We start from the raw sequence: 18,990 nt of genomic DNA, 5'->3' as shown, positions 1-18,990 counted from the left end.
AAGTCAACAGCACTTGAAAAGTACTATGAAATGAGAAGAAAGTCTCAATGAAATGTGAAAAATCATGAAAACTGAAGAAAATTATCAAACTTATGCTAAGTTTACCCTATGTCTGCCCCTATGGATTTGGTTTTTTCTTCCTTTTTTTAGTATGGATCTGGTTGTTTTTACGTTTAGGCAACTAGGCAACCATATTAGGCTAGGCAATTGCCGCAATTAAATTTAAACAGGTCCAAATTCCCAAATAATATATGTTCCTGTTGTTTTTTCGAACATTTAGAATCATCACTTAAAACATTTTTTCCTTGGATAAGAAATTTGACAACTCCCAAACTTCCAGTGGGCATCATAATCTTCTACACTTAAAAACTCCAGATTTTTTTTTGACCACAGATTGTTTTGGTCGACTCCAATGTGCCCTAATTCATCGATCATCAATTTTACAGGAAAAAAAAGTTCTCAAGAAATTTAGGCGCTGTTTGGGGGAGCTTCCTAGGCCTCAAAAAGTCCTTCCACGCTTCAAAATTCTTTTTAAACAATAAGTGTATGTTTGATTACATATATATAAAGGCTTTTTTCTGGAAGCCGGTGATTAGGAAGTCCATTTCAAAAAAATAAAAAAAAATGTTGCTTTTAGAACCTTCTTTTTTTTTTTTTGATAAGTAATAATTGAAATAAAAAAGGCGTTCAAGAGGGGAAATGCATCCCTTATACAAAAGAGGAACTAGGGATTAAGATCCCAAAGAAGCCAAAAAAATAATTAAATCTTCGGAAGAAGAACAGGACTTCCTCTTCACATAACTGAAAAGAGAGCGTATGATGTGAAGTTTCAGACTCGCCATGGACAATTCTTTCCCTTCGAACATTCTACTATTCCTCTCCTTCCAAATGCACCACCAAACACAATGTGGTACAACTCTCAAATAATCGCGAACTGTGCTACTCACACGACATCCTCTCCATATACAAATCAAATCCTTAGGATAACGAGGCATAACACAATGCATATGAAACAGACAAAAGATAAGATTCCAACAATCCGTCGCTATAGGACAATGTATTAGAATGTGAGCAACTGACTCACCATCCTGTTCGCACAAACAACACCAATTAACAAGAGAATTGCCCCTTTTCCTTAGATTATCAATCGTAATGATCTTACCCCAAACAGCGGTCCAAAAAAAGTGCCACTCTAGTTGAAGCCATAGAACGCCAAACAGTCTTCCATGGATAATCAACAATATCAAAATCAAAAAGACATAAGAATAAGGAACGAACTTCAAAGCGACCATGGGAAGAGGGAATCCATGTCATGACATCACTACCTCTGCCAACTACCTCCTGTCGATACAACAAATCCATGAAAACACATACCTCATCCACCTCCCAATCCTGAAAAGAGCGTCGAAATTGCACGTCCCACATAATCCCTCTACTATCAAGTTGATAACAGTTGGCTACGCAGGCAAGTCTATCAACTGCAATACTGTATAACCTAGGAAATAAAAGAGATAAAGGCTGGTCTCCACACCAAAGATCCTCCCAAAAGCGTACACATCTGCCATCACGAACTTTGAATCTGATATGAGTAGAAAAAGCATCCCATCCCTTCCTTATGAATTTCCACGCCCCAACTCCTCCCACTAGAAAAACCGGACGAGTAGACCAACCACCACTCTCTTCCCCATATCGACATGAAACTAGCCGTCGCCACAGGCGATGCCTTTCCCTTCCATACCTCCACAGCCATTTATCCGGCAGAGCTTGGTTAAAAGGGACCAGTCTTCTGATACCAAGACCACCAAACTTCATTGGCTTACAAACTTGTTCCCAATTGACAAGGTGATACTTAAATTCATCACCTCTTCCACCCCAAAGGAAATCCCTTTGAATTTTTTCGATCCTACCAGCAACAGAGCATGGAATTTGGAACATAGATAAAAAATAAGTAGGAAGGCTCGATAAAGTACTCTTTATAAGCGTAACTTTCCCTCCCTTAGACAAGTATTGCTTTTTCCATCCCGCTAATCTCTTGGCATACCTATCAATCACAGGGTCCCAACACCCCACTGTTCTAGTGGAAACCCCTAAAGGCAAGCCCAAATACTGAATTGGAAAAGAACTCACCCTACACCCAAGGACTTCCGCTAAAGAAGAAATATCCTGAACATCTCCAACTGGCACAAGCACACTTTTAGCCACATTAACTTTCAAACCCGAGACAGCCTGAAAGCAGGCCAAAATGCACCTCAAATATCTAAGCTAAGACACATTAGCATCACAAAAAACCAAGGTGTCGTCTGCAAAAAGTAAATGAGAGACCTCCATCTGATGAACAGGATCTCTTCCCACCATAAAGCCCTTGGTAAGATCAAGATCCTCTGCTCTTCGCATAAGTCTGCTTAAACAAATTTTAGAACCTCCTTTGAGGAAGACAAATTTTCTTTTTAAGTAAATTTGTTGTTTTACCAAGGGTTAAGTGCACTAAACCCCCCTCAACTATGAGCCAATTGCAAGAAACCCCTCTGAATTAAAAAATACCTCCTAAACTATACAAGTGTTGCACTTAGCCCCACAGCGTCAAATAACCGTTAACTAACAAATAAAATTACTATTTTGCCCATTAAGTAACGACGTCGTATCAATCTTCTTCATCTCCGGCTCCATTGCCAGCGTGTCAAATTTCGCCGGCTGGTCGAGATTGATCAAAGTCCACGCATCAGCCGGTTTCTTCCCGTACAAATTCACGTGATTGATCGTGAAGATCTTCAGCGTCTTTTTCTCTTGCTTCCTCGACTTCACTTTCAGCGGCTGAGTCGATCTCAACAACGACTTCGACTGTCATACAAATCGCTTTGGCGATTTCTCATCTTCAGCCAACCGATCTTCCTTAGGTTTCTCCTTCCACTTCGGAGCTGCCTCAATTCATCGTCTCGACAACCATTGCCGTCATTTTCAACCGAGATATATACACACACACACACACTGTACCGCACAATCCCTCTTTTCAACCTTCACCAGAAAACCACTCAATCTCCAATCCTCTTCTAGCCTCAAGACCCAATCATAAAAGCTACAAATTCAGTCGCAAAAGCCCCAAAAATCTATTATCGCCGATCACCAAACCAAACCAATCGTAACTGCCCAAAAAATACATGTTATTCTTTCAATCAATTCCCCAACAAACATTGACATTTGCAACAAAACAATTTTTTGTTGAATGTTTTCCCACCTTTTCGTCATTCTTGTCGTCAAAGAGAGAAAAAAAAAGGGAGGTGGATTGGAGAGAGAGACAGGTGGTGGCGGTCGTGGACGGTGGAAGTGATTGTGAGGGAGGAAGAAACTTTGTGGGGGAGAGAGCAGCAGTGGCGGCAGTGGCGATGGCAGCTATGGACGGACAATGGAGGTGATATTGGCCATGGGAAGTGCAGGTGGTTTGAGAGAGAGAGAGGAGGGACGCGCACGTGTGTGTATATATATATATATATATATATATATAAATATTCATTGAATAACAATAAGGTTATTTTTGTCTTTCTGAATTTTTATCTAGTCACGTGACACAGTGCCTTTCTTTGCTGTTAAATTTCACACTGCCATCTAACATTTTGCAACAAATTGAAAAGTTCAGGGGGTTAAGTGTCTTTATGATAGTTCAAGGGGGAATGCACTTAACCCTTTTACTAATTTGTCCATGAACTATTCATAGATTGACAAGATTGTCCTATTATTTCAAAATATCAGATTATGAGAGGTTTGATTCTTTCGGCCGGCAACGAGAAAAACTGATGAGAGTTTCTTGCATCCCTCTTTCACCCAAATCATGTGCCAGACCAACACTAACACTGGGGCGATGGCCGAAACAATGACGGAAAACTTGTACCCAAATTTTCTTGGCAAATTCTTGCCTAGTTCCAATTAAATCATGTACACTGACGGCTTTGAGTGTGACGAGGCCCGAGACACCACTTCAAAGAGCGTGAACTTGAATGAGATGACAATGAGGAATTTATACATATATGTGTGTGTATAGTTGTGGCCTGTAGTATATGTCGTATAAGGAAGCAAGTGGACAAGTGTGAACGCAGCGTGGATGAGAGAAGGAAGATTCTGGGGGTGTTTTGACAGTGACCAGGGACTTTAGTTTCTTGGGGTGATAATAGATTTTGGGTTTAAATCATAAAAAAGTAAACAAATAAAATAAAATACAATGTTGGGCTCAGTGTTGTTAAAGGTGCACTTAGGCATGTGCCTAGGTGCGCCTTTGACAATATTTGCTCCTTTAATATGGAATACGAAAATGCTTTAATAGTAATTTAATTTTTCAATTGTGCACCACGCTTCACTCAGGCACTGCCACACCTTGCACCTTGCGCCTAGGCTCCAAAGGACCTCTGGCGCCTTGGGCCTTTGATAACACTGGTTGGGCTTACCTCACCTTTTGGGGATTGAGCTGATGGTTTTTATTAGATTACTAGGATTGAGTTGAGAAACACGTTTAGAAATTTGGGAAGATTGCATCAAAATTTTGTCAAAACGCTGCAGTTAGGACTTGATTGATATTAGGGAGAATATTGTCAGGAAAAAAATAATTTAAACGTTAAAAGGACATTTAAGAAATACATTCACCAAACATCTCTTTTTCATGAATTCCTTCAAACAAAATTATTTGTATGAAGGCCTTATCAACAAAGGACTTTTGATATTACAAAGCTCCCCCAAAACACTACCTTAATGTGTTCCAAAATTCCTTCCAACACACTGATTTTTCTGTGGTGTCCGAAATGTTTAGATTCCAAACCAAACAAATGTTACTCCAAAATGATTTTTTTTTTCTCTCTTCTTTTGATGAGTAAAACAAGTAGTCCCCATTCACACAAACTCCAAAACCAATTCTTGATCCATGAACCCACAAAATGTATACCCACTTGCAAGTAGAAATACAAGATGAATCAACAAAGAGACACTAACGCATTAAGAATATCCTGAACCACTTATCAAAAAGAATACCCTGAACCAACAAAAGGGAATAGAATAATACATAAAATAATATTTAGATTCATCCCATGTGAAGTCAGTAACAACAATGTTCAATACGTTAGATATCTGGATTCATCCCATGTCAAGTTAGTATCAGCAATGTGCAATACTTTAAAACTATTAGCACTCATTTGAAGAAAATTACGAAAAAAAAAAAAATTGTCAAAGTAAAATAAGCTACCTGGAAGCCCACGAAGGATTATCACAAAGTGATCAGGCCGCTCAACCCGATGTGGTTGCATAAATATATGAGAAGCATCGACAACTTCTGGATTATCTGAAGACATCACTCTAAAGGGTTGGTCTTCAACCAAATATTTATTAGATGATGTCCTGTGGGTAGCTTGAGGATCCTATAAAAAAATAATGATAATTTTTTAGAAATATATTGAGTTTATTGCATTGATAATCTAAATCACAAGAACCTACCAACACGTAATTTTGGTTATCCCAAAAATTTGTTTTAAGTGCCACATAGAGCTAGACCACAAGGAAACTTGGGTTATCTATTTCTACTTTATTTTAGCTGTTATCCTTCATCACCAGAGGGCAAAAGCTCGATTCGGTAATTATGTTACAGCAAAAAGAACGCAAAATTTTCTTTAGAAAGTATTGCATCCTGTGAGGCCAACATTTGCAGTTTCTACTCGGTATTTCAGGATTTTGGTGTAAAATCTCTCCTATATCCAAGCAAGGAAATAAAATAATACTAGAGTTCAGCACCAATGGGAACACAGATTAAGAAAGACGTGAGACATAGAGTTGATAATGAAGAACTTCATTAAAAATCCTCTATAACAAATTAAAATACCCATACCATATAGATGTAAAATATATATATATATATATATATATATATAGAGAGAGAGAGAGAGGGAGGGAAAGAGACATAGAGTTGATAATGAAGAACTTCATTAAAAATCCTCTATAATAAATTAAAATACCCATACCATATAGATGTAAAAAATAGAGAGAGAGAGAGAGAGAGGGTGACAATCCATGGCATGAGACATTATGGGTAAATAAATTGATGAAAATTACTCGTAGGATAAAACATAAAACTTAGTTAAGAAAATTAGAAAACATGATAAAGAGATCCTATATATGACATATATGAACCTTTTGATTTTTGGACTTCCCCAACACCCAAATTTCTTTGAAGAACTTAAATCAAAATACTTTTTTATTTTTATTTATAATTATAATTCATTAAAAAGCGCTCAAAAGGGAAGCGCTCCCAAAAGTATTTTAATTTATACTTTTCTATCAAGTATAAATCAAAATACTTAATAGCATGGGGATATATTTATACAAAACTTCTACCCCGAGTACACGCAATGGGGTGTTACCAACTAAGTAATGTCACAACTTTTGTGCTACAAACATGGGAGTGGGGCATTCATTTTGAACTGGTTATACTTCTGTGGCAACCAACATTCAACTTGGGTAATATAATGTGCGTTCTTTGCCGAGCTTGGTAGGATAGACAACAGTTCCGTCATCAAAGCCAAAGGGCTTACAGTCATGCAAGACACCTACCCTGACCATTGCCTTGATCTTGGTCTATTTGCTCCATAGCCTATGCACTTGCCTTTAAGGAGAATCTTTTTTTTTTCCGGAAGGTCTTTAAGGAGAATCTTGCAAAAATGGATTGCTTGCCTCCTTCCAGAGGTGGGGATGACTGGAGGAGCTTGCCAGGAAAGGCTTGCATCTACTTATTTTGGAGTAGGGTCGCTTCAAAGATGGGGATAAGGAGTAAAGACTGAAGCCCCCTTAGCTCTGCCAGGCACAGGACAGGATTAGCTCTGTAAATAGCCTAGTGTAGAGTGGTGTAGTAGTAGAAACTTCTAGGCCCCTTCCTGGTTACTGGATCACTCTAGTGCTTCAGGTACTACAGGCCCTCTGCCATCCATTGCAGCGACTTAGGAAGGCTGGGCTGCCAAGGGGATTGCTTTTGTTAGAGTTGTTTGTTGTTCTTCCCCGTGGGCTGGGCTGTTAGAAGAGCCCTTAGTCAACAAGCTAAGAGACAAATTAAAACATGTAAAAGTACTCAAAATGAGTAGCGGAGCTTGGATTACCTCGAACATACCCTCAGAATAGCCTATCGATTAAAACACAATCTACTGTACTTAAGATGTTATGGTAGCTTATAGATTACTACTCTAGACCTCCACCTACTCCTAAACACAATGAATGACATAAAAAGTCTTTGGAGACATTTGATAGAGTTTTAAATCTCCCGTTCATGCCCCAAGACTGCGAAACCAAAGATTTTTACAGAATTTAGTTGATTAGAGTTTGGTAGAGTAAGTCTAGATATACTTTTTTTTTTATAAGTAATAATTGAATAAAAAGAGTAAGTCTAGATATACAACAAAAAATAATGCATTGTGGTCCAACAGCTCATAAATGAGTCTCTAAAATCATTTCCTTGTGATTGTAGCTCAAGTGTGGCCGCTATCTGATCCTGACCACATATACCTACACCTAATCAGCTCAATATTTACACTAGACCAGGTGTAAGACTCTTTCATATCCTGTATTCAAGGTTCTTTAATATCATCATCTAATGAACACCCGATCTGGAGTAGACTCTTGTTTCAGGATTAAAAGTACTTTTTGGGCAAATTTCTTGATATTATAAGGAAAACAGACAATATTGTGCTTTCTTTAACGCATTTTGATAGTCATCTTAAAAATCTTTTTTCGATTTCCAAAAAATCACACTAAAACATATTTGTTAGACCACTAAAATCAAGAACATTATAGTCATGTTGCCCCCATCCTGGAAACCGAAACAAGAAGTGAAGCAATCTACCATCAACTCATTTCATCAAATTTTATTCAATGAGAAGTTCTTCATGGTAATTCTAGGATGTTTGAAGGTGTCCCTGGTTTAGAGACAGCAAAAAAGGGGTCGCTGACGCAATCAATTTCAAACACCTAATCAAAAGAAATATAGATCCTAAACAAAACAAAACAAAAAAAAAAAGACATTCTTTTCATTATTTAGCATACAAAACAGATAGCTCCACTCATCCCATGGTAGTTATTTTTCTGTAACAATAGTACAGCCCAACAATTCTCAATCCCTCATCATACAGTTTGATCCAACTCCCAATAAAGCTCCAAATTAGCAGGATTCCATCTTATCTAACTCTCGTTAGGATAAAAAAAATTTGACATGCTCCTTAACTACAAGAGCTAAATACCATATTCTCATGCATAGTTAGTAATAGGGTGCATAATTAGTAAAATACGGAACGTAAAAAAAAATAAAAAAGAAAAAAAAAAAAAAAAAAAGAGTGAAAGAGTGAACGTGATATGTATGAGTGTAGTTCAATTTTTTCTTACAAAATACGTTTAAGAATTTGGCATAGAAAGAAAAGAAAATGCGTGTATATATGTATATGGGTATAATACAAATGGTAATAAAAATATTTGTGATAAAAATAAGGTAACAACTTTTTATATATATATTACAACAACAATTATTTTATACTATTTTGCTATTTTTTTCAATGATATTACAATAGTAAATGAAATTAGAAGAGTGATGAAGTAGAAAAACTATTATAAAACATTTATAGAGTTGCATATTTATTTGTTTAGATATTATTTTAATTACCAGATAGATATTGTCTTGTATAGAGTTTTTACAAAGTGTGTAACTACATAGTCGAATTAATCCATCATAGCATTTCAAAAAAAAAAAATTAGATATGTAGGATTGTATGATACTTAGATATACAGTAGGGGCTTGCTTTTGGGTTTGTTTGGGATTCAGTGGGTTATGCTTCAATCCTTGAGAGGGGTTCCCAAGCCGATGAGGCGATGACAGAATAGGAGATCCTTCGATGATGAGACTCCTATAGGGGCGCTGAAATTCTCTACTGTTAGTTATTTTTTTTGTTGGGTTCATGGGAGAAAGTGTAAATTCTTGGGGGGATGGTTGATTTTTTGGAAAAATTGAGTGTTTAGGCCCTATTTGGTCCTCGTGTAGTTTTTGTGGGTTGCATTCCCCATTTGAACGCTTTCTAATCTTATCTTTTTTATCAAAAAGTTAGTACTTATGACATATTAAACTATTAAATTTTCAATATATTGAGAAAATAAAATAGTAGGTTAATTGCTGTTATATTACACTATAATTGCAAACTATTTGAAAATTATTATTTTTTAATAAAATGATTAAAGACAATGTAAACTTTATAAAATTATATTATATTATATTATATATATATATGTAAGTGAAACATGTTTCATAACGTGTAATACATAAAATGTTTAACAAGTGTATCATACGATTTAATTAAAAAATACGATTCATCAAGTTGGAAACTTGTACATAAAAAGGAAGCTTTTTTTCAATCATACGTACATAAGGGTATTATACGCATATAATACGCAATTTTGCTAACTATGATGGAGTGCAATCAAGCATAAAATAGAGATTCCGGTTGCCTTGTTAAATTTCCTTCATTAAATTTCAACATAATAAATTACTTATCAAAAAAAAAAAATTCAACATAATAAATCCTATTCCAAATCAATACTGAAAATTCAGTTGCCATTTTTAACTTCTCCTAAAAATATTTACATACACTTCTTTCTGGGTTCTATTCAATTTTATCGCTTCGCGTATGCATGTGTAGAAATTTATGCTTTTTGGCAGCTTATTTTGAATGAATTATAACAGACCATTGTACAAATTTACTGGTTTAAAAGAGAACTCAACTTTTATTCACTATGTTACAATGTTACTTTGACAATTAAAAAATGTCAATAAATGTATCATATCATTTTTACTTCAGTCCATAGAATAATATGTTTTCTATTTGCTAACAGCATTTAACTCTGTATCTCTCCTGATCCAATGTAGAACCTTAAACTGACATGATTATCTAAGCAGGCTATGTTTTTCCCCTTCTTTTGATAAGTTATGTATTTCATTCCAGGAAACCAAAAGATCAGGGAAATTTTTATTATATTTTACTTTCAGTTCTTTTCTTCATCACAGCAGCAAAATGGAGGCTAATCACTAATGTGTTATAGTATCAAGTATACTTACTCAATAATAAGATATTCACATTCAAGCAATTGCATCTCTAACAATGCAGTATATAGACAAAATGCTGTAATATTTCAATTTCTCTCTCAATATGTAGATTCCTAATGTTAAAATGAGCACTAGAGTTAGACATGGCATCCATACCTCATTAGCAAATCCAGTTGAAACATGCAGAAGTGGTTTATTTTGAAAATAGGGTTGTCCAAAAGATTGGTCTGGAACAGGAGGATATGATGACGGCACAGTAGTTGAATAACTGATAGGAATAGGAAACAATGAAGAGGATTTTTGGGGCGAGGAAGCTGAGGCAAGTGACTCTGATAAAGAATGACGCGGAGGATCCACTGGAAGAGGAGGCGGTGGAGAAGCAGGAAGAGGAGGCTGAACATCAAATAATTGAGAAACCTGCATTGTAATGATATTTTCCAAAACCATGCTACTGCCAGTGGAAATTGGTACATAACCACCTCGTTTGCTCAAACTTTGATGTCCAATTGCACCCCCATTCCCATCCTGTGCTGGAACATTAACTTCAAGTGATGGTCTCCTATTACTCGGTTGTCCTGGGGATGGAAAATCATGTTTTGGCCGAAGCAGCATTTGATTGTTAGAATTGTGGTTCTCCTCCATTGGAAAATTACCAATCTGTTCATGGTATGGTGCACCCGACCCCGACAACCCTTGCCACATAGTAGGATGAGAATGCTGGGATTCCTTTGCTGACATTGCCTCAGGAGGGTAACCTCGTCGGAAATCACGGTCGTAATAGTTCTCATTAGGAACTTCCACAGTGGGATAAGGCAAACTCTGAGACTGAGACACGTGTGACTGCAGATTGAACTCACCCTTATGTTCACTTGATAAAAAATCATCTCCATAATTCGAATTATACTGAACTCCTTCATGGTACAGAACTGTCACATCTTGACCTTGCCGGCCCTGCTTGACATTGGTTGACCCTCCAGCCACGACACCACTGTGTCCACTTGACTGCAAAGATGAATGCAAAGAGTTTTCTACTTGACTATAACGAGATTGCCCAGGTTCTTCATTCCTATTACTCCGCACATATTGCGGTGCATAGGCTAAACCATGTTCCTCTCTATAGTTATGCTGGTTGAAACCACGTTCGGGGTGAAAAGACATCCCTTTTCTGTCAAAACTACCAAAACCCGGATCTCGAAAACTGTTCATCTCAGAATTTCTTGGATGTTTTAGTGCTGTATCATCTCCACCACTTCGCAATTCATCAAATTTCATATGCTCCCCACCATCTATACTACTAAAATTATTGTCAAAAACTGAACGTTCTTGTATATATCCTTTTGTCTCGATATCAAAACCTGTACTCATTCCCAACATCGAACTAGCCCCACCATGTTCGCGAATCAACTTCAATCTTCGCTCATTTTCCGTTGAGAATCTTGACGGATTCATGTGACTCTCATTGGTAAACGACCCAACACCGGCCTCATCAACCCTCATCCTCTTATACCCAACACTACCAGAGCCGTACCTAGGAGGGGAAAAACCGTCCCTGTTCATAGCAGTCTCTCCAATCTGAGACTGTCCATGGAATTGCCCATATGGGTCCCTCTCTAAACTAGGGTTTCTGTGCCAACCCCGTGGATCTCCGAACCCATCACCGGGAATTCCATGAAACGGACGGTGGGGATCCACTGCTTGCCTATTGTGATCCGGAAACGGATCGAAGAATGGCGTTTGGAAGGAGTGATTGTGGTGTGGTGGAAATCTAGGGTTTTGATTGAAAGGGGGTCGTGGAGGACAAAATGGAAAGTGGGAAATTGAGCATGTTGGACAGATGTTACCTTGAGTCGGCGGTTGGTGACGCCATGAGTGATCCATCTTCGAGCTTGATCTTGAGATGATCTTGAGATGATGTAGAGAGAGGATCCAAACTTGATCTCAAATAGTTTTTCGAGTTTAGGGCTTGAAGTACTCTCGCTAAGGAGATGGGAAGAACAATCGCGAAACCGAACGCTATTCAGGCATGTCCCAGTTGTAGAAGGAGGTATTATTTCATAAGTATTTTTTTATAAAATTATGTGGAAAATATTACTCGTAAAAAAAAAAAAAAAAAGAAAAAAAAAAAAAGAAAAAAAAAAAGAAAAGAAAAGAAAAGAAAAGAAAGAAAGAAAACGAAAAAGAAAAAAAAAAAAAAAAAGGGTAAAGTTGAATGACACCCCAAAATTTTGTCATAAGGCCACCTATATACAATTTGAACAATCGCAAAAATTGGATCCAAAAAGCCCCCTGAGCAATGTAAAATGTCAAAATTACCTTTTAATTTTTTTTTATTTAAATTGTAAAATATTAAAACTCTTAAATGACATTTTTGTCAAAAGTATACCCCGTTACACCTCATCATTACCCCTCACATCTTTCTCTAACCTCATTCACCGTCATGACACCACCGTCACCACCACAATTATTGGTTTGCCGCCGCTGCCACCACAATTGTTGGTTCACTGCTGTTGGTTCACACCAACCACCACCACCACTAAAACACATGGCCTCTAAAACCCTAACCCTAAGAAACCCTCACACACCCAACACCAACACCTTCACACACCCAAATCTTCAAGATACACACACACACGTGTATATATCAGTATACCTACAAGATCGTCTTAGCACAACTTTAACAGTGGCCGCGACGCCGACACCACCACAGCCTTCACCCCCAAACATGAGATCTGATTCAATGCATCCGAATTTATTCCCCACCCAATTTGATGCATCCGAATTGATTCATACCTAAATCATCACTAGGAGCCGAAGTAGGTAAAACCTGTCATACTGAACTATCCTCATCTTTTTCTTCTCACACACTTCTGGCCCAAATTATCACCGACACCGCCATGGCAACCTTTCGTCCTCCTCCCAAGCCACTCGATCTCAGCATCACAATCGTCTCTGCCAAAATTCGATCCACTAAGCACAATGACTCCGACTAGACTCGCCCGGTTTTAAACAAACGGTTCGTCAACCTTCTCACCACTTGTAATACACCTATTTTTCCAAGAGGATAAAATTGAAATTTAAAGTTTATTTTTGTGCATTTTAAATTGATTTTTTGTCTATTTGCTTAATTGATTATGTGCCTATTTGTGTATATGTTAAATTGTTTTGTTTCTATTTGATTTAATTGTTAATTGTGTATTAGAATTTGCCATATTTGATTAATTATTCTATTTCATTTAATTGTATTTTATTTTGTTGTAATTGAATTAAATTCATTTTAAAATTGATTAAATCCTGCGTTATTTTATTTAAAAGAGTTAATTAGGTTTAAATTATAAATGAATTAAATTGTAATGTCATTAGGGTTTCCATCGGGGATTAGGATTGGGCTTAGGGTTTCTTAGTGCCTATATCTACATATATACTGTTATGTGTCTTCACAAGGGTTTGGAACCCTATACTCGTACAGTTGAAAGAGAGAAAATAGAGAGAGACAGAGAGAGGGATTGGGAAAGGAACAGAGCGTGAGTTATGAGATATTAGCAGAGCATTTTTGGTAAGGGTTTCAACTGAGGATTAAGGGAAGGGAAGGTTGAGCAGTAGGAGGTTTGACGGCAGTCATGATCGCTGGAAAAACTTAGGAAGACGGTGACGGAGTTTTATTCAAAAACCCGCAAAGGCAAGTTCTGTTCTTCCTCTCACCCGGTTGGCCTGTGTTCTGTGTATGCCTAGATGTCTCTAGTATTTTAATTAAATATTAACATAATCTGGCATGTGAATTATATGTCCAACTGATTATCAGTATGTGTATGGTTGTCTAAAACAATTCTCGATTGACTTGTGTTTGTCGTCTATTTTAAGCTTACAGATTTGGTACTGTTTTAATGGTTACTTTAATTCGTATTGTTATAAACAAGGGTTTGAGATGTTTTTGAATATATATAGGATGGTTAAGATCAGTTTTGATTATCTGTATATGTTCTAGTATTATCTGTAGTTATGCCTGCAAATCGAAGGTCAAGTTGTATGTTAACGCATAAGGAATCGGTAGAGGTTTTAAGGCACTGTAATAAATTCCAACTGTCGAACCAAACCATTGGGATGCTACTGGATATATATTAGGCTGCTAAGATTAGTTGTAAGAAAAAACAGAGGGGTAGGAAGAGGCTGGAGTTGAAACAGAGGTCAGAAACGAAGCTGCAGAGGAACGGAGGCTCACAGAGGGGAGATAGCCGGCTCTAGGAAAACCAAGAGCCGGCTCCCATCTATAAAGAGCCGGCTCTAAGGGGATTAAGAGCCGGCTCCAGGCTCTTTTAGAGCCTGCTCTCAATTTCAGAGAGAAGGCTCTCTCCTATTTTTATGGTTTTTACGATTTTTGTTTTTCTTGGGTACTGTTTGGATGCTTTATGTATTTCTGAACAGTTACGGGACTTACTGGGGGGGTATAATATTTAGTTTTGGGTATGATTAAGACCTCTAATTAAATAAGTTATACCTCTAAGTTAATTGAACGAACAGTATAATATTAAACTATTTTTTTTATACTGTTAGCGGATGAAAGGAAACTGATTGCTTAGTTTACTGTTAGCAATTTAATGAAATATAAGAGGACTATAAATCTTATATTGGATGGATGATAGAGTCAATTATTTATTAGAATTGGCTTATAGATATTCTAGATTTTAATTGCTGAAATAATAAACCCTTTTTGCAAATTTCATTGATTAAGGAGAGGATTGTAATTGCTGAAATTTTAAACCTTGTTTGCAATTACATGGATTTTAGTCTGGATTATTGTGTTGACGAGATATGAAACACTTTCTGCAATTAATTAGGTATGGATTTAATGGGATTTAAATTACTGAATTGTTATGCACTTTCTGTAATTTACATAGTCTTGGACGATAATTGCTGAACTAGTAAATCAGTATCTAGCAATTACAGGTATGGTATTTGAATTATAGATGATGAACTGTTTAAATTCTATTTATTATCTATTTAGATTATATGGATTTGTTTGATGTACTGCTTATAATGTTGCATCATTTACGGATCATATGCATGGTATGTACCGGTATGGGACGGTGACATACGGAGGGATGGATTAGATCAAAACGCTAATTCCAACCCATTCATACATACGGAATGGATTAACTAAAACAGTTAAATCTTACATGGTTTCATGTCCTGTCAACTAAAACAGTTGAACGACATACTGGATGGTTGTTTATATTTCTACGTTAGGATGGATAGGGTTTTAACTAAAACGTTTAAATCCTGATTATATGTCGTGTCTTGACCAATGAACTATTGACTGGCACAACATTGTATTTGGAAGGAACTTATGTATATAATTGGAGTAGGGATTTAATTAAAACATTTAAATCCTAATTTTATGTCGTGTCATGGCAACGAATCAGTTGAGCGGCACTACATTGGTTTGGATGGGAATTTATATATATATATATTATGGTACCGCGATTTGAGCTTGAGTCTCATAGTCGACGGTTAGGGTGCGTATATGCAGTAGGATGCGTAGCTAGCTATGTTGGTTGAGGTATACCCTGTTAGGCTTAGGTAGTCATGCCCACTCAGGTGCGTATTGCATGTTACCTTCTATTCAGGTTGAGACCCTCAGCATAGTTAGTGAGAGTCTTGTAGTGTGGATATATATTTATCTATTACGGACTATATAGATATGTTTGAGACGTCTAGGATGTATATGCGTATCGGGTCTCTGTTTGGATTGTAGTTAGGATAGAACTTGTTCGTGGGCCTGACCCACTATTATTTTTCAGGTAACGGACGGTTCCAGGTCTTAGATCTTGTTCGTGCTGAGCAGAGACGACTTCTCATTCTTCCGATGACGTAGGCGGTTCCTGTATGGTTTAGCATTGGATTCTTTTTCGGTGGTTCATTTCTCAGTGATGATTTTATTAGGGGTCCACCAAATGGATTCTCGAGTTGCATTAGAAATGGAGAATTTGGATGCATCAGAATAATTCTTTATTAATTTATTTTCATTCTGAGGTTTCAGTATTTGGTTTATCATTCTAGTTTCTTTTCAGCAAATTTTTATTTATTCCTGTTTCCTTAATTGTATTCTGTGTTCATTTATTGCTAATTGGTTTGATATCCTCGGGTAATCGGGCGTGGACCTGGCCAACCCGCATCCGGAAATCCGGAGGTATCACACCACTCCTCTCCAGGACTTCATCATCATCCTCAAAGTCCTCTACTTTGGATGCCTCAACACAAACTAGAATCTAGTTGGCACTCTCCGATTACCACTCACCGACTTGGTCGACTCGGACTATTCCGCTCGACTCGGGACCTACGAGCTCTGCCGCCCCTCGAATCGCCCCCCACTGCAAGATCCGAATTCAATGGTTTATAGATATGTATATGTGTGTGTTTTGGTTAATATATGTGTATATCTATATATTGCAGAATAGGGTTAAAGGGAGAGATTAATGACGAGAGGAAAGATGGGAGGAAGTGTTGGCGGTGGTTGTGAGGGTAGGTATTTAAGATGGGGTTAGTTTAGATATTTCATATTAGTTGAAATGGGTATATTAATAATTTCACTATTCAAAATAGTCAACTTATAAGTCTGTGATACCCCCTGATTTCCAGGGCGTGGGTTGATCAAGTCCAAGCCCAATAGCCAGGAGATACCAAACAATTAATATTTTAAATCGAGCAAATAATACAAAAAGATAAATAATAAAAAAAAGAATATCGCCGAAGGAAAACTAATAAATAAATAAATAACTCATCTGAATAAATCCATTAATACCCAAAAGATAATTAAACCTCTTAAGAATACTTAATAAAATCCCAAACATAATTTATTCTCCAAAATACAACTCGAGAATCCTTGATGAGGACCCTTAATAAAAATTCCATAACTGAAATAAATATAACTGTCTAAAACTAAAATAAATAATCATGAAGTGGAATCTTACGTCGATGATACCGAAAGAGTGATGAAGACAAGTCCCTGATCTGCACAAACTGCTGTTAAACATGTTACTGACGAGGACCTGAAAAATATAACAAATGTGGATCAAAATTCATGAACAAGTCATTTCTAAGACAACCCAAACAGAGACCTGGTGAATTACACATCTATAGCTAACTCATTTAATAGTTACATAATCGATAGGTATATAATAAACACACTAACTACTCTCACTAGACTAAGGCAGACTTAACCTGATAGTGAGTACCTCATGCAAAACGCACACAAAGGTGGTTATGAGTACGTCTTCCTTCTACCAGGGTACACACATCCCTAAATCCAACTATCCATCTCAATTGGCAATATACGCATCCATCCTAACCATTGATCACGAGACTTCAAGCTCGTATCTTGGTACAAATAATATCAATATAGATATAACTAAACATATCCTGACAATGACGCATCAAAAGCTATGAGCATACCCATATCCTAACAATTGGTTGGAAACATATAAATTAAAATAGCTATATCCTAACAATGACATGTCATCCATATCTTGATAATGACATAACATAGAACCATATCCTGATATTGGTTCCCAACATTCCACATACATATAGATCATGTTTAAGATCATAAAATACAGTTATGCACTAGATTAAAATCACATCATTGCATAATAGTAAATAATATACAATTTAAAGTTATTAAATCTCTGGAATAACTTATAGTCATTTACAGTTTCCTACATCAATTATTTCAACATAAACAGAACCCTACACATGCTAATAATTTATATTTACAGCCAATTAAGAGCTTTACAATCTTATCTCATCTAAACATTTAATCTCACATGTTAAAACAATTTTATAAGATTAAATCCACAAATTTATAATTGAATTAATCATATTAACATGTATCGTTTATAATCATGCTTTTTTAATTCATATATCACTGTTCTTAAATCCTTATATATTGTTCGGGACCTTAAATAATCAATTCGTGGCCCAACGAGACACTTTTGAGTTTTGCCCAAAACTACACAATAGCGCTTCAGCGCCATTCATACGAGCGTTAAACAACGCTCGAGCACTATTTCCCATAAAAAGGGTGCTCGAGCCCTATAAAACAGTGCACGAGCGCTGTTTCGGGAAACAGCTCGAGAAACCCATCTTCTAGCCCTATTTTCCATTGTTAAGGGTCATAAAAGATGTTACTATGTCCCATAACCATTCATGTACGAATTAACATCAATTTAACATGTATAAATCCATTTAAAGTAGATCTAAGACTTTACTTTACCAAAGCATTCAATATGAACAAATATAAACATATATTCACAAAACGTATATTCTAGATCAATTTATACATGAACACCGATTTTATTAATCCTTTAAAAATCCCTAAAGTTATACTAGAGATATACATAATACAGATCTAAGGGAGAAGTGTAAAAGAGAGGACTTGCATTAAGCTTTCGGATCAAAAGCTAAACTCCTTATCCCTTATTCTTCTTCTCGAACATCGGCAACATTCGGGTTACCGCTGTTTACTCCATTGATCCGATCTACTCACGAACGGATCTTCTTTATTTTTCTTCTTCATCTAGCTTTCTCTCTCTTGCACGTTCTCTCTCTTTCTCTCGCCTCTCTCTCTTTTTTTCTTTCTCTTTTCTTTTCTAAATCTATAATATATGTGTGTGTGTGTGTGTATATATATATACACACTACATATAACCCTTGTCCTAACACATATCTGACGAAACATAAAATAAACTAATTATAATAATATATACACAACATTATATATATATACACACACACACACACACACTAATCCTCATGGGTTAATATCCAATCCATTTAGGATCCCTTTTAAATAGTCCAAGACCCATCTAGTTGGTCTAAGGATTACAACCTAAATCCAT

General features: G+C 36.6%; 1 protein-coding gene across 3 annotated transcripts in view; it reads right to left on the bottom strand.

Annotated features, from left to right (window-relative positions):
* Positions 1-12,148, bottom strand: part of LOC132283996 (uncharacterized) — a 45,021-nt gene extending 32,873 nt beyond the window's left edge. For 2 of the 3 annotated variants that reach the window (XR_009472178.1, XM_059786059.1), the window contains exons 1-2: positions 10,256-12,148; positions 5,222-5,393 (exon numbers count right to left, since the gene is read on the bottom strand). Coding sequence is in view for 2 of the 3 variants with exons in the window: in XM_059786059.1 (XP_059642042.1) it covers positions 5,222-5,393; positions 10,256-11,977 (1,894 nt within the window). In the remaining variant the exon portion in view is untranslated. The remainder of the gene's footprint in view (positions 1-5,221; positions 5,394-10,255) is intronic. The other variant, XM_059786058.1, reaches the window with a different exon arrangement.
* Between the last annotated feature and the right edge of the window lie 6,842 nt (positions 12,149-18,990).

The sequence above is a fragment of the Cornus florida genome, unplaced genomic scaffold (genome assembly GCF_030987335.1).
Source record: "Cornus florida cultivar Cherokee Brave unplaced genomic scaffold, ASM3098733v1 CherokeeBrave_3.0.0_Hap2_Chr11, whole genome shotgun sequence".
In the NCBI taxonomy this organism is placed as follows: Eukaryota; Viridiplantae; Streptophyta; class Magnoliopsida; order Cornales; family Cornaceae; genus Cornus; species Cornus florida.
This window is presented reverse-complemented; position numbering and strand designations above follow the sequence as displayed.